The 26,914-nt window shown below is 62.5% G+C and overlaps 2 protein-coding genes across 12 annotated transcripts in view; one reads left to right on the top strand and one right to left on the bottom strand.

The window, feature by feature from the left end:
* Positions 1 to 1,266: 1,266 nt before the first annotated feature.
* ADM2 (adrenomedullin 2) lies at positions 1,267 to 7,464 on the bottom strand. Its single transcript, XM_055712814.1, has 3 exons — positions 7,369 to 7,464; positions 7,127 to 7,256; positions 1,267 to 3,601 (listed from the first exon to the last, which is right to left on the bottom strand). Exons 2-3 carry the CDS (start codon positions 7,231 to 7,233, stop codon positions 3,112 to 3,114), a joined length of 597 nt encoding a protein of 198 aa, XP_055568789.1. The 5' UTR covers positions 7,234 to 7,256; positions 7,369 to 7,464; the 3' UTR covers positions 1,267 to 3,111.
* A 9,428-nt stretch (positions 7,465 to 16,892) lies between these two features.
* The window catches only part of SBF1 (SET binding factor 1), an 87,780-nt gene continuing 77,758 nt past the window's right edge, over positions 16,893 to 26,914 (top strand). For 7 of the 11 annotated variants that reach the window (XM_055711548.1, XM_055711554.1, XM_055711551.1 and 4 more), the window contains exon 1: positions 16,893 to 17,074. In XM_055711548.1, the coding sequence (XP_055567523.1) occupies positions 17,020 to 17,074 (55 nt within the window). In that variant the 5' untranslated portion in view covers positions 16,893 to 17,019. The remainder of the gene's footprint in view (positions 17,075 to 26,914) is intronic. The other 4 variants (XM_055711558.1, XM_055711556.1, XM_055711553.1 and 1 more) reach the window with 1 other exon arrangement.

Here is a 26,914-nt window from a genome sequence, read left to right as displayed (position 1 = left end):
GTCACCATTAACCTGACCGCAGTTAATGTTTGAGCCCGGGGCACCCAGCCTGGGGGGATGCTGCTCCCGAGGGTGGGCAGGGGCTGGCAGGGAGTCTGTTTGGCACCCCGAGCTGGGGTGCTCCACACTGCAGCCCCCCGAGCTGGGGATTCCCAGCCCCAGGCTGGGGACCCCTGGCCATGGGTGGCCCCACCGGTAGCTAATGGTGGCCCTGGGCTGCTGGGTTTCTCATGGGGGGCAAAGGAATGCCCCCACCCTGCTGCGCGTGCCAGCTGTGGTGACCCCGCAGGACAGAGCCACAGCGTGACCCCCCACATCAGGACACACTGGACCTGGCACCCCGATGGCATGGCCAGGGGCCGCGGGCAGCAGTGAGGGAGCGAGCGAAAGGGCATCGGGGCTGGGGGAGGCAGGCAGGGCTGTGGGCAGGTGGTGTGGAGGGGCTGGGAGGCTGCAGGAAGCACCCTGGGGGTCACCACCTGGCCACTGATGGCCCCAGGGCCGTGAGTGCTCCCGCAGGATCCGCGTTCAGCAGGATAGACGCTGGCTGCCCTGCAGAACATGACACTTAGCGCCTGCCGATGTTGAGGCCATGCAGAGCAAGACCCCCGAAGTGAGCTGCCCGGGGGGGGCAGGGGCATCACAGCTGGCACGTCCCTTCCCAGGGGCCACGTGTGGCTGGTGCACACACATGTGCAGGGGTGATGCATGCCCATGTGCACTGAAGCAGCGTCTTGCTGTGCTGTGGCTGGGCCACTTGTCCCCCTGCAGGTCCTGTGTGCCAGGGCAGAGGCAGCAGCAGGCACAGTGCCTGTGGGCAGGGGCCCTGGGCAGCCCTGCCATGCCCAGTGGGTGCTGGTACTGGGGGTGCAGCCCCCCAGCATGGTCCCTGCACCCTCCCTGGGGAGCCCCTGACACATCTCCCCTTTAGCTTCCTCCTCCCCCTCATCATCCTCCTCCTGCCCTGGTCCTGCTCAGACCCACTGGCCCCGCATGGCTGTGGGTGCCAGGTGGGCATTGCTGCTGCCACTGGGATGGACGCTGCACGGCTGTCCCCACTGCACGGCTGTCCCTGCGCTTGCAACTGTCCCCGCTGCATGGCTATCTCTGCGCTTGCTGCAAGAAGTGGCCAGTGCCAGTTATGTTCTGTGGCCAGTGGCCATGGAACTCAGGTGCCCATGCCCTGCCCAAGGCAGCCACTTGCCCAGCCACCCATTCCATGCCCGATTCCTTTGGGCACATTGCCCGGCCAGCACCAGCCACGACCCCTCCTCACACACTTTATTCTGCACAAAAACAGGTTTTTGGTTGAAAAGAGCAGGTGAGTGCTCTGTGCTCTGGTGCTGCTGCAGGGCAGGATCAGGCCCGGGCACCCAAGAGGCTTAGCACAGCCCCTCTGCAGCCTGGGGGGCACCCAAGGGAAGGGGGGGTAAAGGCCTCAGGTCCCCATGCACCCCTTGGAAGCATGGCACTGTGCTGCTGCCTCCTGTCCCCGTGGCACAGTGCCAGGTCCCCTAGCCCTTTGCCAAATGGGCAGCACCAGACATGGGGGCTGCGGGCAGGGGGCTGCTCCAGGAGCACTGGAGTGCTGGGAGTGGCCCCTTCCTGCACCTGAGAGGGGAGCCCCGACCCAGGAACCCACCACAATGGCCACAAGACTCCCTGTCCCAGTCCCCTCCTGCCCTGTCAGCTGGCTGGAGCAAGGGCTGGGACCCTGGGGAAGGGGAGAGGGTCCAGGAGCAGCGCCCCTGGGTGCTCCCCCTCATGCTTACCCAGTGCTGCTGTGGGCTGGGTGCTTCTGGGGTGGGGTGTTCGGGGGGGGGGGGGGGGGGGGCTGTCCCTGGGGGAACAGGGGTGCTCCTGCGGTGGGGTCTTTCTGAGGCTGGGGGTGTTCTGGAGGGCTCCTGGGGACAGGGGTGCTCCAGAGGGGCTGATGAAGGAGGGATGAGGGTGCTCAGGAGGGGCACAAGGGGACTGGGGGGTTCAGGCTTCCTGCCCTCCTCATGGAGGGCTGGATCCATGCCGTGCCCCCTCAGCTGACCATCCCTGCGCCAGAGCCAAGGTGCAGCCCAGGATGGGGGGGAACAGGGGGGCAACAGCTCCACCAGGGTGACACATCAAGGTATGAGGTGACAGGGATACCTGCGTCCCCTTGTGCCTGTGGGCCACCACCCCAGGCTAGTCCCTAAGACTGCAGGGGCACAGCTTGTCACCAGCGGGGCCAGGGGCTGTTGCCAGTCTGCCCACACCACATGTGAGCCTGCACCAGGGGACTGGAGGGGACAGAGGCAGGGACAGGGCAGGAGGGGGACCCTGGCTTTTCCTCTGCCCCCAATGTGCCCAGCTCACCATCCCCCAGCACTCAGTCCCCATCTCATCACAAGGCTGTGGGCAGTGTCTCGGGGGAAGAGGACAGGGTGCCAGGGGAAGGGGACAGCATCCTCTCTGAGGAGGATGGGACCTCCCCAGCCTCTGGCCTGGGAAGGGACCCCCCGAGTTGCTGAGCCCAGTCAGGGACCCATGAGGGGGAATGGTGCTGGGGACTGCCCCACGCCCCTACCCTGGCTCGGGGAAGCTGGGCTGGAGCAAGACCCCCACCCACACAGCTGTGCCACCCTGGGCAGGCACAGGACGGGTCTCAGGTGGGAACGAGGGGGTGCTGTGGGGTGCCGCGGTACAGCTTGCCCCACCCATGGGTGCTGAGCTGCTGAGTCAGGCTGGAGCATGGCCAGGGGCTTGGCCCCGTGCTCTTGCACAAGGTGCTGGCGCTGCTGCGGTCAGCAGGATCCCTGGCTGCCCCTTGGACCCACTGTCACCAGACCTGGCCAGATGGGCCACCATGGGCCACCGGCTCACAGTCCTCTCTGCTCTCCATGGGGTTCCAGCTGGCGATAGGGTGGGAGCCCCTCCACAGGGATGCTCCCATGGGCTCCGTGTCCATGGTGGAGCTGTGGCCAGAGCCGGGCTCTGCCTGGGGAGCACCAGTCACCCCCGAAAGGTGCAGAGGGAGCCCAACCACATCTGACTCTGGAAGCGCTTTAGTGGGGGGTCCCGCGGGGCAGAGCTGGGGACACAGGGCAAGGCGATCCGGTGTGGTGATGCCCCCCCTCCTCACCCATAGCTGTGGGGGCTGTTGGGGTTCATGGGGGACGAGTCTTGGCGGCCCGACTGGCCCATCAGCTGCCAGAGGCGGTGGCTCAGGTTCTGCACCTGGCAGGTGCCCAGCACACAGCCCACCCGCAGCAGCTGTGCGTGCTGCAGCCGCCCCGAGGCGTGCCGGCGGCCCCGTGGGTGCTGGGGGCCGTGCCGTGGGCTGTGCCGCAGGACAGGACGATGGCCATGCCGGGGGGACAGGCAGGCTCCGTGCCGGGGGATGAGCTTTGGGTGCTGCCGTGGGATAAGCAGTCTGTGCCGGGGGGCCAGGCGGGCACCGTGTCGGGGGGAGAGCCGGGGTCCATGGCGTGGCATGAGCTTGGGGCCATGCCGTGGGATGAGTGGTCTCTGCCGAGGGCCACCAGCAGGCTGCGGCAGGGCCGGGGGCTGCGGTCCTGGGTGGTCCCCAAGGAGTGAGGCTGGGGAGGGTCTCCGGTCTGGGGGCTCCCTGCAAGAGAATGGCAGCAGTGTCAGCAGAGGGGGCGATGCTCAGTGGGCTGAGCTGTGGCATCCTGGACAGGGGCAGGCATCGTGTCAGAGGGCATAAGAGGGGTTGGTGGGGCCATGTCAGGGATGCCATGGTGTGCTGGGGGGAGGCAGCCCCCCCAGCCCAGCTGTGGGCGCCTCAGCCACCCTTCCCAGCCACTCTGCCCAGCTCTGCCCTGGGCCCCAGGCCTGCTGAGCCAGGAGGAGGATGAGGAGGCGGCAGCGGCCAGGGAAGGGGAGCTGCTACCTGCAGCTGTACACGTACTCCATGGTCTGGCGTCGGCATCATGCCACAGCAGCAGGGCTGGTAGGAGTTGCCTGCCACCGCCAGGGCTGCAGCCCCGAGCCAGCCCCTTCTGACCCATACCAGCAGGGCTGGGACACCCCCTGTATGTACCCCATCCCACTGGGCAGAGGGGACCCCACGGCCCACTATGGCACTGCCCACCATGGCTGGCAGCCCTGCCACACACCCCTGCCAGCCCCACACCAAGCCAGCTGCCAACCCACAAACACAGGCACTGCCGGGGTCCCCGGGTGTGCCAGCCCTGCTGCCCCCTGCAAGGACCCCCCCCAAGGTGTGCAAACGGGGATCCCTGGCTCCGGGCCGGCCTCCCCCTGCAGAGGAGCCAGTGGCCCCATGCCTGGCACCCACCATGGTGGCCCTGGGGCTCTGCCCCCCAGATCACTGCCCTGGAGGAATCGCAGCACCCAGGTGGCTGTAGGGGTGGCGTGTGGCTGGGGCAGCGCTGGCCGGAGCCCATCTGCTGCCCACACTGGCCCTGCCCACACATGGTAACACCCTGCACTGGCACCCACTGCTGTGCCCTGTGGCCCAAGCTCCCACACCACCCTGCATACACACATCCCTGAGTGCACACCCCCCCCCCCCTTTCGCTACCTGTACACACATTGGCACACACATGTCCCAGCATGCGCACACGTGCACGCTCCCTCCCTCTGTAACCCCTGTACACACACAGAGAACACCCACAGCCCAGTGTGCATGCAGGCAGGCACGCAGTGACCCCTGTACACATGTTGTCACACATGTCCTGGCACACGCATGCATGCACACTCCATAACCCCTACATACATGCAGGCAAACACATCTCCCAGCACACACACGCTATATAACCCCTACACGCATGCAGGTACACCCACACTCCAGTGTGCACACACATGCCCCCAGCCCAGCGTGTGGGCACATCCATGGCATGACCCTGGCGCAGGTGCCCCGGCACACACACAGGCCCAGACACGCCCCACACCGCCCCCCCCGCCCCACAGCCCCCCACTGCCCAGGGCTGCGGGGAGCCGGGGTGCTGGAGGGCTCATCCCGGCACGGCACAGCCGGGTCGAGGCCGGACGCCACTTGGCCACGAGCCGCTGGAGCAGGGACAGAGGCCAAATTCCTCCAGCGCTGCAGAGACGGGAAGCACCGGGGGGGGGCCGGCGAGCGCCTGCAGCCCCTTCCCGTCCCGGGATGTGTTTACAGGAGGTGGCCAGTGCCCGGAAACACCAGCAGCCTCAGCCTTCCATCCTGGCACTGCCCAGGCTGTGGCACACAGGTCCTTCCCGGCCAGCTCTTGTCCCACAGCCGGCAAGTGTCCCCAAGCCAAAACGCACTGCCAGACTCCCAGGCTGAAAAGCCCCCGTGCTGGCATCCTGTGGGATGGCTGCCAGCAGCGGAGTTCCCCTCCCTCCCCACGCTTGGCTTCTGCCCTGGCTTCACCCCGGCTGGCCCTGTCATGGCGTGCAATTGCCCCAGCTGAGCTCCGGCCCTATCCGGCTGTGCGTGGGATCACCGCCACTCCGGCTGCCATGCCTGATCCCGGGCTTTGCGAGCCTCACTGGACACACTGGGGAGCACCCACCAACCCCAGGGCTGCCACTGGCTGCACCAGCGCCTCCCAACAGTTCCGCCCTGGCTCCCACAAGCGGTTCCTGCACAGCCCCTGGCCCCTCCAGCATCCCCCCGCTGCCGCCCACCCCATTCCCACGGCCTTTGCACTGGCGCAGAGCTGGCACCCACGCTCCCCAGCTGCAGGCATCCCCACCCTGGGCCACCAGCCCCTGCATAGCAGGGTCCAGCCTGAGAACACCCCCACAGTGGCACAGAGCTCCCCCCACGGGGACCCCCATGCCAGGGACCCCCATGTCTTAGCCCACACCCATCCCATAGACATGGCAAGAGCTGCCCAGCCTGTGCCCAGGGTCGGGGTGCCTGCCCCACCCCATCCCCTGTCCATCCCTGCAGCAGGATGTGGCCCCACACATAGCCCGGGCAGGGTCGTTACCCGCCCCCCCAGACCCCTGGGAGCTGGCTGATGCCTGCCTGGTGCCTCAGGCAGCCAGGAGCTGCTCGCAGATCCCTCCGGAGCCAGACGCAGGCTTCCCACGGCACTGGGCAAAGCCCAAACCCGCTCCTCAAGCAGCAACATGCACACCCGCAGAGCCTGTGCACGCACACGCTGCATGCACACACATGCGGTGCATGCAGCGTGTGCACGCCAGAGGTTCAGTCCCGACCCGAGGTGCCCCCTTCAGCGGGGGACTCCGGCACCCTGCAGCCCCCAGCTGCCCCTCACCTTGCACACAAGTGCAGGCACACACACCTTGGCACACGCGCACTCTCCATCACATTGTGCATGGAAACCTCACCCAACCCTTGCATGCCCACACACCCTGCCCACCCGGTGCACAGGCACGGTTACCATGCTGACCTCTGTCCCCCCCCAAACCCACTGACCAGCCTCAGCGACTCCAGCACACTGCATCCCTACAGCCCTGGCCACATCCTGCCTGCTCCCAGCACCATTCCCCCATTCCCACCAGGACGAGGTGCAGCACAGGGCTGGGGACCCTTTGCCATGCTCCTACCGCCTTGTCACCCCAGGTCCCTGCTGGGACAGGCACGGGACATGCAGAGAAGACAGGGCTGGGGTCAAGGCAGGAGACTGTGCCCAAGGGGACCCCCAGCCCAGCTGCTCCATGCAGCCCCCCCCCCCTCTCCAGGGCATTGCCCTCCCCGGGAACCTGCCCACAACCTGCCACCAGCACAAGGGGCTCCAGTGAGGGGCTGCATGTCCCCTCACACTGCGGGGACAGTGGGACAGACACACAGAGGCGGTGCCAGGCCAGGCCCTGCCCGAACCCCAGGCGAGGCAGGGAGAGAGGCTGCTGGGACTGAGGGATGGGGGGCTGCCCGGGGATGGGGGGCTGCCCGTGGGATGGGGGGGGGCTGGGCCCTCTGCAAGGGGGCACGGAGCCCTCACCGGGGCAGGGGCTGGGACCGGGGGGGCTTGAGGCTCATTGGAGAGTGCAAGGGGGCAGGCAGTGGGGCACAGAGCTGCCCTGGGCAGGGGGGCACGGAACCGGCATGGGGCACAGAGCTGGCACGGGCAGGGGTGCGGGCAGGGGGCACAGAGCCGGCACAGGCAGGGGGCAGGGCTGGGCAGGGGGCAGGGCTGGGGTCGCGGCTCACCTGCGCTTGGGCGAGCGGCCGTCGGGCAGGGGCAGGCAGGCGGGCAGCTCCAGCAGACACAGCACCAGGCTGATGCAACCCAGCGCAACCGGCGCCGGGGCTCTCATGGCGGGACCGGGCCGGGACACGGCTGCGGGGAGAAGAGAAGGGCCGGGGCTGGGCTTGGGGCTCGGCTCCAGCTGCCCCATGCCCGTCCCGCAGCCCGGGCGCCGGTGTGAGGTCCCGGGGGGGCCGGGCCGTACCTGGGCCGGGACTGGGGCTGGCTTCGGGGCCGGGGCTCGGTCCGTCCGTGCCTCGCTCGGCGCTGCCGCTCCCCGCCCCGGCCCAGGTTAAATATCGCCGGGCTCGGCGCGGCGCGGCGGGCGAGGAGGAGTCGGGCGGCGCGGGAGGAGCCACGGGCCGGGGCAGCCCCGCACCGGCCCCCCCGGCTCCGCACCGGCACCCGGCCCCGCCGCTCCCCCGGCCCCCGCCCGGAGGGGGGCCGTGATGGGATGGGATGGGGCCGGGGGAGCGGCCTGGGGGGCCGTGATGGGATGGGGGACCCACCCGGCCGTAAACGGGTTGAAGCTGGGATGGAGCTCGGGGAGCAGTCCGGGGGGGCTGGGCTGGGGCTGGGGCTGGGGCAGCAGTCCGAGGGGCGCTAGGATGGCATGGAGCTGGGGGAGTGGTCCTGTGGGGGGGCGCGCTGGGGTGGGATGAGGCTGGGGGAGCAGTCCGGGGAGGGCTGGGCTGGGAGACCCACTGGAGGGAAATTGTTTGGGGCCGGGATGGAGCTGGGGGACCCGTCCAAGGAATCTAGCCAGGGCTGATGTGGGGGGTCAGGGTACCCACACCCAGCCCCTGTGCTCCGAGGCCAGCTGTGACAGCTGGGGCCAGGCCCGGCGGTGCTGGGCCCTGCCAGGCCCCGGGAGCCACGCTGTGCCACGTCGCGACATGCTCAGCCCTGCCAAGCCCCACTGCCTGCCTCCTGCCTGCTGTGGCTCCGCTCACTGGTCCCCACACTCAGAGGGCAAACCCATGCTGGAGGGCCAGGGCCACATCCTGCCTCCCTTCCCCGGGCTGCAGGGGGAAGCCCAGTGCAGCCCAGTGCCCCCAGTTCGGCTAGCCCTCCTGCGCCCCATGGCTGCCCACACTGCCTGGGAGCCCCATCCTGCCAGGGGGCAGCACCCCAGCACCCCCGGGCACTGCAGCCGGCATCTGGCACAGCCGGTGAGCAGAGCTGGAGCCACTCTCCGGGGACATGTGTCTGCACGCACCTTCTCCCAGGGCTAATTTAGGTTAATGTTTTTAAACATCACATGAGGCCTTTTAAAACAATTAAGGAATGTAATCCGCAGAGGTCAGACCAGTCCCGGCATTCCCCCGTGGGGGACGAAGCTCACCGAAACCCGGGGCGGTGGGGAGCCGCTGCTGTCAGGGCACGGGGGGCACAGGGGTGGCAGGTGCTGGGGCTCGGGGTGCTCCCAGGGTGCTGCTGCTGGAGCTGGTCAGCCAGAGCTCAGCAGGGGAGGGGGTCCCTGCCAGCCCCCCTCACCGGGACCCCCTGCCTCTAGCTCCAGGACTGGCACTGGGTGTTTCCAGTGCCAGCACTGCTGAGATGGGGATGGGGCAAGGAGCCCCCAGTATCCCAGGGTGCCCGAGCCGGGGATCCGGCCCCAGGGTGGGGGTCCCCACGCCCTCTCCCCTGCCCGCTCCTCCTGCCACAGCCTCCCCAGGCCGCGGGGCCAGGGGGCCTCTGCGTGCTCCGAATCGCTGGGATTCTTCCACATTATCAGGACACAAAGGCTTCAAACAGCGGGTCCCTGTGCAGGGGGATTTGTGGCAGCACCTGATGATGGGGCGGTGGGGACAGACCCCCCCTGAGGAGGGCTGTGGGTCCATCATCCCAGGATGAAGTGGCACAGCCTTCCCCAGTGCCGCGGCCCCCAGCTCTCGGCATGTCTCCCCAGGGGGAATTTCTGTGGCATGCCGGGCTCTTCCGCTTGTTTGTTGCTGGATTATCCCGGAGAGAAAGAAACCCAGCACAAAAACAAGGCAGCAGAGCTCCGGGGGGGGGGGGGGGGGGGGGGGGAGGCGGCATGTGGTGGGGGTCAGCACCAGGCACGGCACACGCTGCCGGGGGCCATCTGACACACCAGACCCCTGCCTACAGCCCGCCACCGCTGCAGCATCCCCATGGGCCCTGCCCTGGTGGGATGTCAGCCTGCGGGCTCCAGGGATGAGAGCTGCCCAGCACGGGTCTGGCACAGCACCAGCACCCCAAAGCAAACCCTGGGCAGTACTGTGCTGTGCCTTGCTGGGGGTCCTGGCTGGGGGTCACTCCTGGCACCTCCAAAGTGCAGGTTCCCCCAGCCGCTGCCACCCCAGGGAGACAGACACAGGTCACCACCATGAACCTGGACAGGAGGAGGGGGCTCTGGCTAGTTACCGTTTTGCCTAATACAGGCTGCTGGGGAGGGGGCAGCCCTCGCTAGCTGGTTGCCCCTTCCCATGTGGGGTGGGGAGCATGGGCCAGGGGGTGAGTGGGAAGCCAGGGCTCGGCTGGGACCCTTGGCACATCTCAGGTCTGCAGCTCCAGCACTCCTGGATGGAGCAGTAGTAGGAACAGGAGCTGGTCTCTCCACAAGCCCCTGCTCCAGAGGTCTGTGCTGCCCCAGGGATATGGCAGAGGCATGGCTGAGCCCTGGGGCTTCTGCAGCAAGGGCAGAACCCGTCTCCCTTTCCTCCTCCGGGTATCACTGCTCCTGGGGCACTGGGAAGGACACTGGGTCCTGTTTCATAACCCAGCTGTGCAGGATCCAGCCACCAGCTCACAGCCATCCCGGTGGAGCTCACCGCTGCTGCTGCATCGGGTAACCTGGTGTAAGGGCTTACCCGCACCCTGGGACGTGCTGCAGCCAGACCCTCACCAGGAGCTGCCATTGCCTGACCATGCCACAGCCAGGCCCTCACCGTGAGCTGTCATCATCTAGCCATGCCACTGCCAGACCCTCACCAGGAGCTGCCATCACCGACTATGCCACAGCCAGACTTGTACTGGGACCTGCTATTGCCTGGTCATGCCACAGCTGGACCCACACTGGGAACTGACCTTGCCTGCCCACCCCGGCTCTCCACTGTGGATGGGCAGCACTTGCCCTCTCCACTCCACCGAGCCTGGCTTCCAGCCATGGGAATCAATTGCTAAGTTTCAATTAGCTTAATTGCCTCCCAGCTGAGTCCCCAGGGAAGGACAGGGGCTGCGGGCAGTGGCAGCAGTCCCGCTCTGCTCTCCTGCTTGCCAAAAAGTGCTTTTTTGGGGGCAGGTGTATGGGACAGGAGTGGGGTGGGATGCACCCCAGCATGGCCCCCAGGCCCCTGCTGCACCCCTGGAGGGATGGGAGGGAGGCAGAGCAAGGTCCCTGCACTCCCCTGCCCCATGGTCCCCAGGCAGGGTCTGCACGCCAAGGGGCCGGTACACCATCCCCAAGCCCTGCTGGGACCCTTGCCATGTCCCCTAGGCACCCATGAGTCTCCAGGGTGGCAGCATCGCCTGGGGGTCAGCAGAGTGTGGGTGATGGGGGCTGCCTGGGATGGGGGGCCAGAGCCACAGAGCCCCTGCCTGGGCTGGCAGCACTGTTCCACATGTGACACCAGTGAGCATGAAGGTGTAAACACCTTTGCTGCAGCTGCCAGGCTGGGAGCGATGGGTGCGGGAATGGGCAGCACCCTGTCCCGGCTGTGCTGAGTCACCCACGCTTGTGCCTGGGCACCCAGGGCTTCTCCCGGTCCTCACATGGGTGCTGCGCTTCACTCTGTGTCATGGCTTCACCCCTCGTCACAGCAATCCTTCATCATGTCTGAGCATCCCCCACCATGGCAGAGCCCCCTGCTCTGTGACTGACCCCCACATGTAGGGCAGCAGAGGGGAGCCCTGTGGGCATGGTGGGGGTGTATGGGGAGGGCTCGCTGAGGAATTCCCCTCTGAGCTGTGAATTTGGGGAGTTCTCCCAAGGAGCTATGTGGAAACCTGCCAGCAGGCTCAGCCAGGGAGGGAACAAGCGGCAAACACCTTGCCAAAACCTGCCTGCTCACAGCATGGCACATTGCCCGGCTCAGGGAGAGGTGCCCAGGGTGAGGGCTCTGCTGCCCAAAATGCACCCTCCGAGCACCCTAGCTGGGGGCTGCGGGGCCAAGCAGCAGCTGGTCAGAGCCCCGCAGCGGTGCGTGCATGGCCAGGACCTCTGCCCCATCCAGGACCACCCCCCACAAGACTGCTGGGGAGGTGCTGAGCCCCCTGGGAGTATACCTGGTCCCTGGGGCACCCAGGGTCTACCATGTCCTCCCTCTGGCATTTCCAGAGCTCTCCCTGCCTGACTTGGCACAGACTGGGACATGCCAGGCTCCTCTGCACTGGCAGCTCCCCAGACCTGATTGCTCTCAGTTCAGGGCTGGGAACAGCAGCAACCGGGCACAGGGATGTCCTGCCATTGCCCGGCCCAAGGCGTTTTAATCCCAGATAAAGTTTTCGGGTACTGGTGGTGGATAAGGGGGTGCAGGGCAGAGCCTCCCCAGCCCATCCAGGTTTGAACTGCCAGGGTGTACTGGGAAATGCTGCTCGCAACAGCCACGGGCTCTGGATCTGTGCTCTGGCCAGGAAAATTGTGACAAAGCTGCTCTGACAGTACTAGGCTCTGTGCCGTGGCTCCATGAAACAGCCAGAAATAGGAGAGGGGAGGAACATGTCCTCTGGCCCTGCAAACGTGGGGAGGGTCCCCAGGGTCCCCAGCATCCTCAGCGTTCCCAGTATCCCCAGCATCCCCAGGGTCCTCAGGGTCCGCAGGATGCCCAGTGTCCCCAGTGTTCCCGCAGCAGAAACCAGCCCTGAGGAAATCAGGGAGAGGGGCACAGAGCACTGTTGGTGAGAGTGAGCCACGGGGTGCAGGGCAGGGAGTGGTGGGACGCTGGCCTGGGCACTGGGGGGTCCCACCACATGTGGGATGGGGGATGTGGGCGCAGCCTGCAGCTGAGGCTGCACCAGACAGCAGATGGCTGGGGACTGTGGCCAGGGCCCTCCCTGCTGCAGCACCTGCTCTGAGCTTTGCCATGGGGAGCAGCTCTGGGACCTAGACCCCTGGGCAGGGCTGCAGCCTGGTGATCCCCTGTCCTCTGTCACAGGGATGGGATGAGGACCACAGCGCAGGCCCTGGCCCTGTGTCACTCGCTCTGGGCAGGGCTGTGGGGCCATGGGGAGCCCCCAGCCACATGGCACCCACGGGTGCAGCAGGGCTGGGGACTCACAGCATGGCGGGGAGACCACAGGTCCAGCATCACTCACACCACAGCACTCCCACAGTGAGTGCCCAGCCAGATGTGCCCCACCACAGGATGTGACCCCATGGCATCACCTCGGGGCATTGGGCTGCCAGGGCAGGCTGGCTGTGGCCGTTCCCAGGGGCACCACTGGCAGGGAGCCAGGTCTGTCCGCAGAGCCCTGGGGCACCTGAATTACAGCTGCACTGCAAGCAGCTCACGGCCTGACACCAGGAGGGTCCTGGATGCAGCTGCGGCTGGGGTCTGCATGTGCCTGGGGTCCCCTCTGCACATGTCCCCGTGCCCATCCCCACACCCATGCCCTGTGCCGCAGGGCTCCCTGCAGCAGCTGCTGCCACTGCCACCACAGCCCTGCAGGTGGGCAAGACCATGGCCCACTCCGCTGGCACCAGTCATTGCTGGTGCTGATCCCTGCCAGTGCCAATTGCCACCAGTGGCCCCGCATCCCTTCCACCCTGACACAGGGCAACATGCACCCCACGCGCATCTCACCTTCAGGCACTTCCAGGGCAGCTCATCTCAATTTCCCCATTCCCACCCTCCGGCACTGTTCTGGTTCCACGTCCCTGCCATTGTCCTCAGCAGGGAGCTTCTTGCTGCCCGTCCCCAAGGCTGTCACCGAGCTACCAAGATGCTGCCTTGCCAATGGTCAGATGGATGCCTCGGTGCATCCCCCAGCCCATGTCACTGTTCCACAGGGCAGCACTCAGAGCCCCATCTGCACTGGGTCTTGCCTGACCTGTGTCTCCTCCTCAGCTGCTGCAGGGCTGACCTTGCTGCCTCTGAGCTGGGGCTGGGATCTGGCCGTGGCTCCAGCACCAGTGGGTGCCCACCAGTCCCACAGCCCTGACAGGGCTGGCACTGCCATCAGAGTCAGGGGGTTTGTCCATGGCAGCACCTGTCCCTGTGCATGGGGACACAGGCGTGTGGGGACAAGGGGATGTGGGGAAAGTCACCCTGGTGCCAGATCCCTGCCTGGGTCTATGAATTGGGGAGGCAGCTCTCGACACGGCAGTGGTGGAGCCCCAGGACTGGGAGCATTGTGGTAAAACTAACACAAGGCCTGGAAAGAGGCCAGTGGCAGAGCAACACTGGTGCAGACAGCACAAGGGTGCCTGTAGCTCTGCCACTGGGCACCCACTGCATCAGCACCATGGGACCTGGTGTCCCCAGGAATACCCTTGTGCTGTGGGACCATGGCCGTGTCCTGGAGTGGGGTCTGCACAGCAGCACAGTGCTATCCCAGCATGGGGGACCCGTTCCCAGTGGCTCATCCCAGCATGGCACACAGAATCTCCCCACCAGGCTGGCACTGTGGGCGAGAAGCGGCAAACTGGTGACGCCGGAAAGCAAAGCCAACGGGGAAACCGTGGGGAAGGGGAAGAAAACACAGAAACCCCCATTACAAAGCAGGGTTCATCCCAGTTTGCCTTTGGGGAGGGTGCCCCCACCCACCACCCCTCATGGTGTGACTGACAGTGCTTGTCACTGGCGTGGCACAGATGCTGGAGGAGCAGTGGTGGTGCTGGGAACGCTCCAGCCAGTGCGGTGCCAGTCTGGCAGTGGGCTCTGGTGGGACCCCGCCGTGGTGCCCGGGGTGGGGAGGTGGGGACCGGGCTGGTGCCTGTGGCACAGAGCTGCACAGGCCCTGGCACACAGCGGCCAGTGACGCCGGGACGGCAGGAGTTGCAAGAACCATGCAGGATTGCATCACACCGATGCCAGCCAAAGAGTGGGGGTGCGGAGGGGACCCTATTTGTGGGGGCTGCCAGGGCTCGCCATGCCTTGCACCCCTCCCAGCTTGGTGTCCCCTGGGGACACTGGGGAGGGGAAATGCCATCTGCCAAAGCCTGCCCAGCCCACCCAGTCCCTGCACTCCCTGCCCATGGGGGTGTTGTAGGATATTTTTCCTACATCCCATAACTGCTCGCATGGTTTCTATGTTCCATACACCTTTCCTCTGCCCCCAGCCCCCTGCCCTAAGCTACCACTGCTCCCCTAAGCAGTGGGTGCAGGCGGGTTCGGTGAGGGGCGAGGAGAGCCCCGCGGGGCCAGGGGGGGTGAGGACCCCCCCGGGGCCGCTGCCACTCGCTGGCGTTGGCAGGGCCGGGCGCTGCCGGGCTGGCTGCTGCCCGCAGGCAGGGCTGCCCCGCTCCTGCCCCCACTGCCGGTGCGGGGGGCCCGGGGGACGACCTGTGCCCGGCTCGGCGGTGCCGAGCTGCCCCCCCATCCCGCACGCACCCCACGTCCCGCTCCCACGTGGGAGTGGGAACGGGGATTTTCTCCGATGAATCATCCCCCGCTCCAGCGGCGGCCGTGCCGTGGCGTGTGCCCGCCGACCCCCTCGCCGCGGAACGGCCACGGCCGGGCGGACCTTGCCCCGGGACCCCCAGGTGGTGGCACAGGGGAGCCCCGGGGCCACCGTGGGACGAGACGGGACGGGACGGCTACGCTGCAAGTAGGGGCTGCCGGGGCGTCCGCCCGGGAGCCGGCATCCTGCGGCATCTCCCCACGCGCGGCTGCGGGGACAGGGTCGCAGCGCCCCGGGATCCCGTACCTCCTGGGGGGGACACTTGGGAGGCTGTGCGTAATGGGGAGGGTCCCGCACACCCGGGGGGTCGGGCACCCTGGAGCAGCTGGGCACCCTGGGGACCGTGCACATCTGGGGGGGGCCGTGCACACCTGAGGGGTCCTGCACACCTGGAGGGGTCGGGCACCCTGGGGACCGTGCACATCTGGGGGGTCGGGCACCCTGGGGGAGTGGTGCACACCTGGGGGGGTCCGGCACACCTGGGGGGGTCAGGCGCCCCGGAGGGGCTGGGCACCCTGGGGACCGTGCACACCGGGGGGGGTCGGGCACCCGGGGGACCGTGCACATCTGGGGGGCTGGGCACCCTGGGGGAGTGGTGCACACCTGGGGGGGGCCGGCAAACCTGGGGGGTCAGGCGCCCTGGAGGGGCTGGGCACCCTGGGGACCGTGCACACCGGGGGGGGTGGGGCACCCGGGGGACCATGCACATCTGGGGGGCTGGGCACCCTGGGGGAGTGGTGCACACCTGGGGGGGGCCGGCAAACCTCTTGGGGTCAGGCACCCTGGAGGGGCTGGACACCCTGGGGACCGTGCACACCGGGGGGGTCGGGCATCCTGGGGGAGTGGTGCACACCTGGGGGGTCCTGCACCTGGGGGGGGTCGGGCACCCTGGGGCTGCTGGGCAAATTAGGGACCGTGTACATCTGGCCAGGCCGTGCGCACCTGGGGAGGAGGTCGGGCACCCTGGGGGGAGTAGTGCATACCTGGGGGGGGGCATGCACACCTTGGGGGTCCTGCACACCTGGTGGGGCCCGTGCACACCTGGGTGAGTCAGCATCTTGGGGATCGTGCACATATGGGGGTCTGGCACCCTGGGGGAGTAGCGCACACCTCGAGGGGCCATGCACACCTTGGGGGTCCTGCACACCTGGCAGGGGGCATGCATACCGGGGGGGTCATGCACACCTGGGCATCCTGGGGGGCCAAACTCCCTAGGGGGGGCTAACTCCCTGGGGGGCTGTGCAGAGCAAAGGAGGCTCTGCGAAATGAGGGGGAGGGGGTTGCACACCAGCGGGATGGGTATTTTTGGGGGCTGTGCACACCGGGGGGGGCGGGAGGACATGCACACCTAAGGGCCCGTGCACAGCTGTGTGTGTGTGTGCATCAGCGGGCCATGCACACGGGGAGGGCATGAACACTCAGGGGGGCTGAGCACACCGGAGGGTTGTACACAGCACAAGGTGGCTGCACACACTGGGGTTCAGTGCACTCAGGAGGGGTCCCTGCACACGCGTGTCTGTGCACACCAGAGGCCCTTCCACACCGGGGCTCCCTGCACACTTGTGTCGCTGCATACACGTGCCCTGCACGTGCACATCCATGCACACCTGTGTACCCTGACACCCCGTGTCCCCTCACACCTGTGTCCTGCATACCCATGTCCCTGCACACCTGTGTCTGGCACACCAGTGTCCCCTCACACTCAAGTCTCTGCACATCCATGTACCTGCAAACCCGTATCCCCTGCACACCCGTGTCCCGGCACACCCGTGTCCCTGCAAAACCCTGTCCCCTCACACCCATGTCCCTGCACACCCATGTCCCCTCACACTCATGTCCATGCACATGTGTGTCCTCACACCCTCATATCCTGTACATGCATGTCCCAGCACACTCGTGTCCCCTCACACCCGTGGCCCTGCACACGCGTGTCTCACACACGCATCCCCATGCATACCTGTGTCCCGCACACCCGTGCTCCCCCCGTCCCTTCTCGTCCCCCGCCCCGCCCCGAGGGAACTCCCGCGCCGTGGCCCCGCCCTCCACACGCCCCGCCCCCCGCCCGGGCCCCACCCCGCCCCTCCCGGCGCGCCCAATGGGGTGCAGCGGCCCGCTCCCCGCGGTGGCGGTGGCGCAGGCGCAGTGGGGGCGGGCCGGGCCGGCCGCGCGAGGGGCCAAGATGGCGGCGGTCGGCGGGGCGGCCGGGCGGGCAGGGAGCGCGGCGGCGGCGGCGGGGCTGTGAGCGCGGGCAGCGGCCGCCGCCCCCGCCATGGCCCGCCTGGCCGACTATTTCGTCCTCGTGGGCTACGACCCCGGCAAGCGCGGTGAGCGGCGGCGCGGGGCGGCGCGGTGCCGGCGGGGGCGCGACCGCTGTCACCCGCCGCGGGGGAGGGGCGCGGGCGGCGCCGCGCGGGGGCCCGGGGCCGGGTACCGGCGGGGGGCAGGGGGTGACAATGGGACGGACCTGCGCGGGCCCGCGCCGCCGGGGGTGCGGGCCCAGGCCCGGGGCGCGGGCCGCGCCCGCGCTACGTGGCGGCCGGGCCGGCGGGCGGGACCGCGGCCGGTACCGGGCGCGGCGGCTGGGGCGGGCCTGGCTGGGGCGGCTCCGGGGTCCTTCAGCCGGGGGTGCCGTGCCTCCGTGGCGCCCCTTGCAGCGGGGCCGAGGGAGCAGCACCGGCGCTGGGTGCGCGCAGCTCCCGCTGCCCGTTCCCCGGGGCTTCCCTGCGTTTGCCCGTGGACCGGCAGACAGGAACGCCTGCGCGTCGTTGGGCTGAGTTAAATTACAGTTTCTGTCATTTTAGAGGCTGCCCCAGCAGCGGTGCCGTTGCTGAGCCATCACCGCTCCGGAGCCGGTGTCTGGCGTTGGCCTGGGGTGGGGGTTTTTGGCCCCCTGCTCCCTGGGATGCAGTGCCCAGGCTGCCCCAGCCCCGCTCCTCCTGGGCAGACCCACATCCCCTCGGACAGGGACGGTGCCGGGCTGGCTTTGGCCTTAACGCCACTGCCTTGGAGGCTCCCGACCCGCAAGGCTGTTTAAAGACCTCGGCCCACGTCTGTTCTTGTCTTCAGGTGCTGGGCTTGGTTTTCTTGGTCATGGGGTTTCAATTTGGGTTCTGAGGGCTCTCTCCGTGATGTTTTCTGCTGCCTTCCTGCACCCGATCAGTTTTGGTAAAAATGAGCTTAGTCAGCGTTATAAATGAGGCTACGTTTACCTAAAATAAGGATTTTCTTGCAGAACACAAGAGCGTCTATTCTCCAAATTGCACATTCGCAGCAGAAGAGGCTGTTGGCCGGAGTTGCTTTGAGCGTGCTCTTGGAGCTGAGGAGAGGGAATCCTTTTCCACGCAGTGCCTGTTAAGCTGTGGATTTGATTATTATGGGAAGTTGTTGAGGCCGAGAGCTTAGTTAACATTCAGAGCGGCTGCACAGTCATATGGATACAAGTGTTTGCAGTACTCGGTGCAGATCCTGACACTCATCCTCTCTCTCAGGTTCCAGAGCAGGCCAGGAGCTGCCCTGCAGAAGGCAGGAGCTCTGGGTAGCACAGTGTGCAGCTCCACTGAAGGTTCAGGTTCAGGAAGGCATTTGGGCTGGAGAGCAGCTTGGATCAGAGCTTTGGTGTTTTCTGAGCAGTGTCTGATGGACATGGTGGGGTCTTTTGTTATTATTATTGCAGGTGGTTTCTCCCAGTGTCACAGTGTCCTGTAGCATCAGAGTGGGAAGGAGTTTCTCTCTCCTGCCAGGGCCCTCAGGTCGGACTCTGCTTGGGGGAGCTGCAGGAGGTGGGCTGCCCAGGCCTGCACCCTCTGGGAGCAGATGTGGTGGCCTCTCGGGAGTGAATGGAGGGCTGTGGTGATGCTTCACACTTGTGCCATCTTTGCCTTACTTCTGAGTGCTGTCTCTGGGGCCTTTGAGCATTTTCTTCTGCATCTTCTTGCTCATCTCAGCCTCCCTCCTGTAGCTGTGGCTGATATTTGCAGTGTAAACCTGGTGGTGGTTTGTAGTGGTTAGTGATGGGGTATGGTGGGGCTTACGGAGCAGGTGAGTGCTTTAGTCATGTGTTCCTTATCTTGAGTCTTGGAAACCTGAGTTTCAGAAGGGAACAGGAAATGCCATGCATCTTCCTAGTGGTTTGTTTGGGGAAGTTGGACAGTTCTGCAAGGTGAAACGGTTAATTGCAGTGGGACCTTAGAAAGGAAGGAGCCTACAGTTAATGACTTGCATTCATCTGACTTAAATGTTCACTTCTTTTTTCAATTTTAAATCTCATCTGTAGCATACAGGCCAGAGAACTGGACTGAATGAGCTTGTGTTTGGGCTGGTTACAGACCTGGCAAAACATTCAGCCTTAACTTGGAAACCATTAGCAGGTTTTGGTAGTATAAAAACCTGCTGCCAGCTGCAGCACTTGTCTGGTGGTGGCTGTCCCGGTAAAAATGCATCTGTGTCTACCCTGAACCTGCCCTCCGCTGCCAGCCTTGGGTCTGAGAGGCTCTTGAACCAGCAGGCATAGGTATAGCATTACTAGCTCTGCATCCAGCCAAGTGCTTTTAGACTGTAGTCCTGTTTTAATTAGCTATATAGTTGAAAGCTGCAGGCCTTTCCTAGGCTGTGTTTCAGCTTAGCAGAGCTGTTTGAGGTCTGTGGGGTTGCTGCTTCCCCATGACCGTGGATGGAGATGTCAGCACTGCCTCGGGGCCCATGGTTGTCACTCTGCAGCCAAGGGTGTTTGTCTGTGGTAAGAACTGGTTGTGATCTGCTCCACTTCGTAACAACTTGGGTGGGCTTTTTGCCCTTGGCTGCTGGCATGGCAGAGAATTTGGCACCTCTGTCAGGGGTGGTTGACAGAAGACATGCAGCTGTCTTCCTCAAGCATGGCAGAGCTACGAGGTGGGGAGGAGATGTGTCCAGGCCACCATGGGGAGCTTCCACTGCAGAGCCTGAGTCTCCTTGTGCTGAGATAATGTAGTCACAGGTGACCTCGCCAGAGTGAGGTATCCAGGAGTTGACATCCTCACCCAGAGAACGCCACTGGCGAGCACTGTGTAGATGTCTCTTCTGACCAGTGACAACTAAAGCAAAACCCTTTCACATCGTAGTGTGCAGGTGCCCGAGTGCTCTCCTGACCTGTGTGAGGGGCAGTTTGAAGCAAGGCATGTGTCTGAGCGATGTGCCAAGCCCTCCTGAGCTCCCCCAGGATCTGTCCAGTAACGATGCAAAGATTGATGCCGGTTATTTGATTTTTGGGATCAATATGGCAATGCTTGTTCCCTGCGTGCTGTCCTGTTTTCATGTTCCCCTGCTCTACAGGGAGCTTAGATAATGTTTGGAGGAAGGGCACGCCGCTCTCATCTGTGAGTGACTAATTGCTTTACAGGTTGGGTTAGTCTCAGCAGAGCCGTAGCCTGGGTGGCAGGCTGCTGCTGCCACGGCTGTGCTGTGCTGTGCCAGCACCTCCCTGCCAGATGTAAACAAAGCAGGGCCAAGCGATGCAGGGGGGAACCCACATGGTGACCAGGAGGCTTGGCTGCACAGGAGCTGGATGGGACCCTTCGCCTGGGCAGGGAGAGGGCTCTGCTCTGCCCGCAACTGGATGTGTGTGTGCAGCAGCAACGTGTTTGCATGTGGCTGGGCACTGTGGCTGCCGAGACGTTCATGAGCCAGTAGGATTAATGGTCAGGCAGGGATGGTGAATGGGAGGTCTGCTGGGGTGGTGGGACCTGAGGTAGCTCTGCATCATCTCCAGAGACAGAATCATAGAATCATGGAATAGTTTGGGTTGGAAGGGACCTTAAAGACCATCTAGTTCCACTCCCCCTGCCAGGGGCAGGGACACCTTCCACTAGACCAGGTTGCTCCAAGCCCCATCCAACCTGGCCTGGAACACTTCCAGGGATGGGGCAGCCACAGCTGCAGCCTGTGCCAGCGCCTCACCACCCTCACAGTAAAGAGTTTCTTCCTTGCATCTAACCTAAATCTCCCCTCTTTCAGCTTAAAGCCATTCCCCCTTGTCCTATCACTACAGGCCCCTGTAAAAAGTCCCTCTGCAGCTTTCCTGTCAGCCCCTTTAGGTACTGGAAGGCCGCTGTAAGGTCTCCCCGGAGCCTTCTCTCCTCCAGGCTGAACAGCCCCAGCGCTCTCAGCCTGTCCTCATAAGATGTTAATGTAGTTCAGCGCAGTTTTGTGGGAACAAAACTGAAAGCAAGAGAGATGGACTCAAGGGCTGGAGTGGAGCAGCAAGCAGGGTTTGGCAGAGCAGTGTGGGGCTCACTGGAGGCTCTGGGAGCTGTGATGGTGGAGTCTGGCGAGTCTGCAGTTCTTGCTGGGGCTGACAGTTGGCATCTGCTACTGGTGCAGAGCATTACCTTCCTGAAGGGGCCTGGTCCTCCCCATCACGTGCAGGCTTGTGGTGCGTAGTCGTGATGACCGCTGGAACTAGAGTCTCTGCTGGCCTTGTGGTCATCTGGAAGGATGAGAAAAAAAGGAGTTAACTCAAGAAACGTGTTGTCTGGCTGTGAAAGTGATATCTTTGCAGTACAGTGTGAGATCCTCTGGCTGTCTGGTGTTGATCATGAGGCAGGTGGGTGCCTGCCCGCTTTCCGTCCTGTTTTTGCAAGCCCTAAGTGTGCCGAGCTGCTCAGTTGCAGGCATGGCATCCAGGGAAGCAGAGCACTGACACTACAGTGAGAAGAAGCTGCAGTTGCCTGATGCTGATGTCCGTGTGTCTTGGTCAGTTGTGACTGCAGCCACAGCGACTGTACACCTAGGCAGTTCCTGCTCCGTGCGCCTGTGTCGGGAGAGGGGCTGCGTGTTTCCGCAGCTCTGGATGAATGTATGGAGCTAAATGCACCCTGGCAGTGGGAAATGGGTCTTTTCATATGTGAGTGTTTGTTATATTGTCATGATTGCTCACATTATTCTCTGTAAATGGATGTTTTTAAATCTCTTGGCTCTTATCTTTGATGCAGACAAATGACTGCTTTGCACAGCCAGGGCTTCTGGCTGCTTTTTGCCTCAGAATCCAAGAGGCTTTTCTCTGTATATCCCCCATGGCCTGAGAGTCCAGAAGAGCTCAATTTCAAAACATGTTTAGCATGGATGAAGGGCTTATCTTGAAGTTTTTTGTATGGAGCACTGGATGAGGCATGGCCTCTTCCCTGCGGGGAATTAAAAAACAAACAAACAAACAGAAAAAAAAGGGGGATTTAGAATACGTGCATTTCTGAATAAGCCATTGATGATCTGCTGCTGTTTCTATCTGTGTCCCGAGTTTGCAGCTGTGCAGGCCTCCCCAGCCCTGGCATTTGCTGGGTGCTGCAGGTTCTGGCCAAGCCTCTGAGGTTCGCCCCCCCCAGGTAAAATGCAGCAGGGGAGGAGGGAAAACCTTTCAGCTGGGTGGGTGGGAGGTGACAGGGACCGAGACCCCCAGCTCAGGATCTCCCTGGGTTTTTCCCTGTGGACTGCCACATCTACTCCAACCTTGGGTGTACTGTTGGAGGCCTGGAGCGATGGCGAGGCCGTGCGGCATCACTCCCTGACAGGATGGCAACCTTGCATGTCCCCGCACCGCTTGCCACCTAACTTCCAGGGGGTTGGCTGCCCCAGGGGAGCAGCGTGCTGGGGTCTGGTAGATTCAGACCCTACTGCAATGCCTGCTGCTGTCTGGTCCAAAAATGAAGTTGCTGCTGTTTCCCAAGACCTGGACAGCCTGGGAGGGTTGCTGATTTTCTGCGAGGGCATAGGGGCTAGCGTGGAGGCTGGTGAGGCTGCTCGGAGGCCTGGGGTGGGGAGGCTGCAGAGTTTTCTGTATTTCTTTGCAGCTGTGCAGACTGGAGCATCATGCCACATTTGGCATACTCTTTCTGTTCTGTAGCATAACTCCTTCAGAATGCCTCGCTGCTCCCGCAGTCAGGGCTGGGGTTTGGACATGTTAATTCGGCTTTTGAGCTTCTGTGGGAGGTAAGGGTGGACGCCGAGAGGAAACTGCCTCTGTGCTTGGTGCTCTCTCTTTCTGTGAGGTCTTTGATGCAGCTTCTGGTGGTGCAGGCCCTGTGCAGACGGTCTGAGTAATGAGGACGCAGGCGTGATGCGTCCTGTGTTCCTCTGAGGTGCTCGCAGCTTCTCTGTGTCTCAGGCTTTCACTGTGTGGCTGGAGCTGATGCCTGGAGTGCGGAGCTAGAGAAGCTGAAGTAAACCCACTAGGCCAAGGAGAGCTCTCTCGGCTCATCCTTTTACTGTCCCACCTGTGTTTCGAGTTGATTTTCAGCCCGAGTGTGCCAGGCTCTCTGCTCTGCAAGATGTCCGTGCAGCTCTCATGAGTGGGAGGCATTTCTAACTGGCAGTAAAAATACGCTTCGCTCTGTTGTGCATGGACCCGACCAAGTGACTCATTGGTTTGACTCAGACTGGCTTCTTGTAACACGCACATCTAGCAAAAAACCCCAAAACCCATACGTCGAAATGCCTCCAGTAATTGTGAACAGCAAGCTCTGTTTGCTACATAAATACTTGCAGAGGCGACCTCGGAAAGAGAGGATGTAATCCCTGTGCATGCCATGTGCAAAGATGCCTGTCTTCTGTCCAGTTACCTGGCTGCTTGAAATGAGAGAGCGTTGCAGCGATTAGCGTGGATGCCTGTCGAAGGGGGTCACCCTACTCCTGGCAGCCGCCAGCCCCCATATCATGGCATCCCAGCTGCACCGGTCGGTCTGGGAACTGCAGCTCCTCTGATCCCAAATGCTTTATTAATACTTGTCTTGTTCTCTTTGAACTTTTGCCCAGGAAGAGAAGCTCCGTGTGCTGTGGATCAAACACCAGGGAGTCAGATGCCTGACTGACGTGGGATTAGATCTTCCTTTAGCCAGCGCCAGGTCTGATGGATAGGGTGATGCGTTTAGTAAAGCAGTGCCCTGTCTTAACTAGGTCTCAGCACTTCCAGTTTCCTTGAGGTACTTTCGTAGATCAGAAGAGATTAATCCTGCAGTCGCTGTAAGATTCATGAGGTGGCAGGCCCTGAAAGCCATCATTTGTGCCATGTGGACTCTGCTGCCTTTTCTTCACGGCTGTGTAAGTCCATCCTGCTTGTCAGGCTGGCAGTGTGGTGTTGGTAGTGCATAGGTGTCAATGCTCCAGCTGTCCCAGCAGCAGAGCCACAGCCTGTCTTCTGCTGCCGTCACAGGCGTGCCAGCGCCTGCGTGGGTACTCCTGGGTGATAGTTTTGTGACTTCTGAAACCTTGCTCTTGCAAGGTCTGGTGAGCCCATCGCCAGCCTGTACACGGGCTGCAGCTGTGCCATGGCACACTGGCTGGCACCGGGCCTTGCTCGGGTGCTTATTACTTGCTGGGTCACTGTCTGTGCAGGAGTGGCGAGGTCTCTCTTCTCTCCTTGCCATCACTTCTCCCTACCCTGTACTGCTTTCTCTGGCTGTTTCCTGTGGCTGCCAGAGCTTGGTTTGGTCGATGCATGCTGGCAGCCTCTCTGGAGGTGCCAGGGCAGCTGGAGCCCGTGTGCCTGTCTTGTGCGATCAGCAGCTCTGTTTCTCAAAGGTCATTGAGTGGGATGATGCTTTGAAATGGTTTAAATACATCACAAGAAGCATCTCGGTGTAAAGCTTTCCACGGGCTCACCTCTATGAGTTGTAAACCTGCGATGTTTCCTAAGACAAGATGGAAAATTCTCTCTGTGCCATTTTGGGTGATTCTCCTTTTTCATGGGGGAACAAATGTATTTTATATCAGTGTGGGATGAGTAATTTTGGCCCTGGAGCAATACCTGTGCAGGATAAATTGGCACAAATGCTTTAGTCTTCTGATCTAGTTGTTTCTACCCCTCTGTGAAGAGACGCTCCCATGGCCAGCTGGATTTCATTGCCAGAAACTCCTGTTGTTGTGACCATCGCCAAGAGGGCAACTGGTGTTTGTGTGACTGCATGACACCTGTGTCACAGTTTTGGGAAAGTAGGTGACCATGAGGAGGAAGCATCAGTCTAAAACACATGTTGTAACCAGATTCTTTAACTGTGAGTAATATTTTGTTTACCAGTAGTGAGAATTTTGCATATTTTTTCATTTTTCTCACTCAAGCTTGTGTTTATTTCGATGTCAGTGGGAATCTGAAGACTTTGTTTGCAGCAAGTTTCATTTTCCCATTTCTAGTACTGGGACACTAGGCTTGAAAAGCAGCTGCAGTTTAATGGACACTAAAAACAATCAAAAATGAGGTAGAAGGTGCTCTGGAGTTCCCCAGGCTGCCCAGCTGTGCGCCCTGTGGGAGCTCCCTGGGGCAGGAGGAGGAGATAACCATGAAAACCCCTTCGGTTTGGTTACCCCAAGATGCCTGGGGGGATTGGAGGAGCAGTGAGGCAGAACTGCTGAGCCAGGGGAGCTTTTTCTCTGCCTCTTGCTGTGATTGTGGCATGAAGCCTTCCGGGGCTGGGCTGCTTGTCTTTTCCTCTATGTGGCTATAACTGTTTTGACCACTAAATACTTGTTATGTCAAACCAGACATTTGAGAGCCTGCAAGCACCTTGGGGCAGGGATCATCCTGCTTCTAGGTGTGTGTCTTTCCAATATCCAAGGCGTATTCAGCCCTTCCAGTTTTGTAGCTGGTAAAAGAGGAGGCACAGGGCGTTTGGTAAGGTGGCAGCAGTTACTGGTGAGAAGGGGCAGGTAGTGGATGTCAGGGTATGTGGAAGAGTGGCACGTGGAAGAGCAGCATGTGAGGGCCCTTCGTCTCCCAGGAGTAAAGGCCTTTCTTTTGCACTGATTCACATAGTTTTTTTGTTTATGGCATGCCTCAAAAGTGCCACGTGTCAGTTTGCAGGGAACAGCCTGCATATTTGGCAGCTGCTGCTGCCTTGTAACTGAGATTTGGATAGTCTTGCACATTATCTCTATGTTTCTGAATGCTTTTTGATCAAGATGATGCAGCAGGAAGTTTTTTGGGAGGACAAACTGAGCCTGTCTCTTCATTAGACGTATTTTTGTGTTGTGGGTAGCTGTAGGAAGTAGAGCAGAAAACTAGTCAGGCTGCTTACCACTTCTCGGTGCAGCACCTTCCTCCCCAAACCAGGGGTCTCTGAACCATGCTGATTGCCCAGTTAGCTGTGCTTTTCAGTCTGGTGGGGTCACACCCTTTGCAAGGATGAACTGCTCTGGCATCGAAGCCGAGAGAAGGACCAGTGCCCGTCTGGAACTACTGTTCCCCTTGCCCTGAGCTTGGACAGCTTCTGATCTGAGGGATCACAGCTGTGGCGCACCACTGGGCCTCAGCTCTCTGGTCGGAGGGGAGCATCTCCTGCAGAGCCTGGGGTGAGCCTGGGTCTCTCTTGTCTGCGTACACTGCGTCTGTGGGCAGCGCCAGCCGGCCTCGTGGACACTGGTCCTCTTGGCAGCCTCCAAGTCCACTCCTCTCCAAAACTGTGATAATGTTGCTCTTTTAGAGTGGGAAAAGGCTCCTGCCCTTATTTTAGGGACCTTACCCAAATATTTCTTGTTTGGATTTTGTTTTAGATACCTGCAGTCATGCATCTAATGATTTGAGAACTGAGATGTTCATCTGTTAATCAAGACCTGGAAAAGCCTGTAGTAAATTACACGCAAGGCTGCCTGGTCAGGCTGTTGGGGAGTGCTAGCTGTGGGGGGAGCCAGCAGGTGTTTGCGAGGCACAGTGGTGAGACCAGGTACCCCTTTGGCTCTAACACCCTGGCAGTTGTTGCAGTGTAAACATGCTCGTGTCAGTATGCGCAGTGTGCACTGCTGCAGGATAGCTGCGTGTCCCAGTGCAGTGCCCGAGCATGACTGTGGCAACTGGTGCTGGTTACCTCTGTCTTCATCTGTCAGGTTTTCAGCTGGATTGTTCAGTTGGTGAACTTGGAAATGCGCTTCTCCAAGGTGAGCCAGAGGAGCTTGAACCCCAGACAGGTAACATGGTGCAGAGTGTGTGCATCTCCTCTGCTCCTTCTGCCTGTCCTGGCTGCCCCTGTTGTGCTGGCCGTCCCTCTGGTGTGGCTGGGGGTCTCCCCGACGGGCTGTGGGAGCACAGGAGTGGGAGAATCGGTCAGCACAGCTGCTGCTGTGTCTGCTGCTGAGCCGAGAGTGGAGATAGTTCCGCACTCGCCTTTGAACACAACATCTCTTTTCAGCGCTGAACGGGATGAAGCCAGAGG

Source organism: Falco cherrug, chromosome 5, assembly GCF_023634085.1.
Source record: "Falco cherrug isolate bFalChe1 chromosome 5, bFalChe1.pri, whole genome shotgun sequence".
Taxonomy (NCBI): Eukaryota; Metazoa; Chordata; class Aves; order Falconiformes; family Falconidae; genus Falco; species Falco cherrug.
Note: the sequence above shows the minus strand (reverse complement) of the source record. Positions and strands in the feature narration are given on the sequence as shown.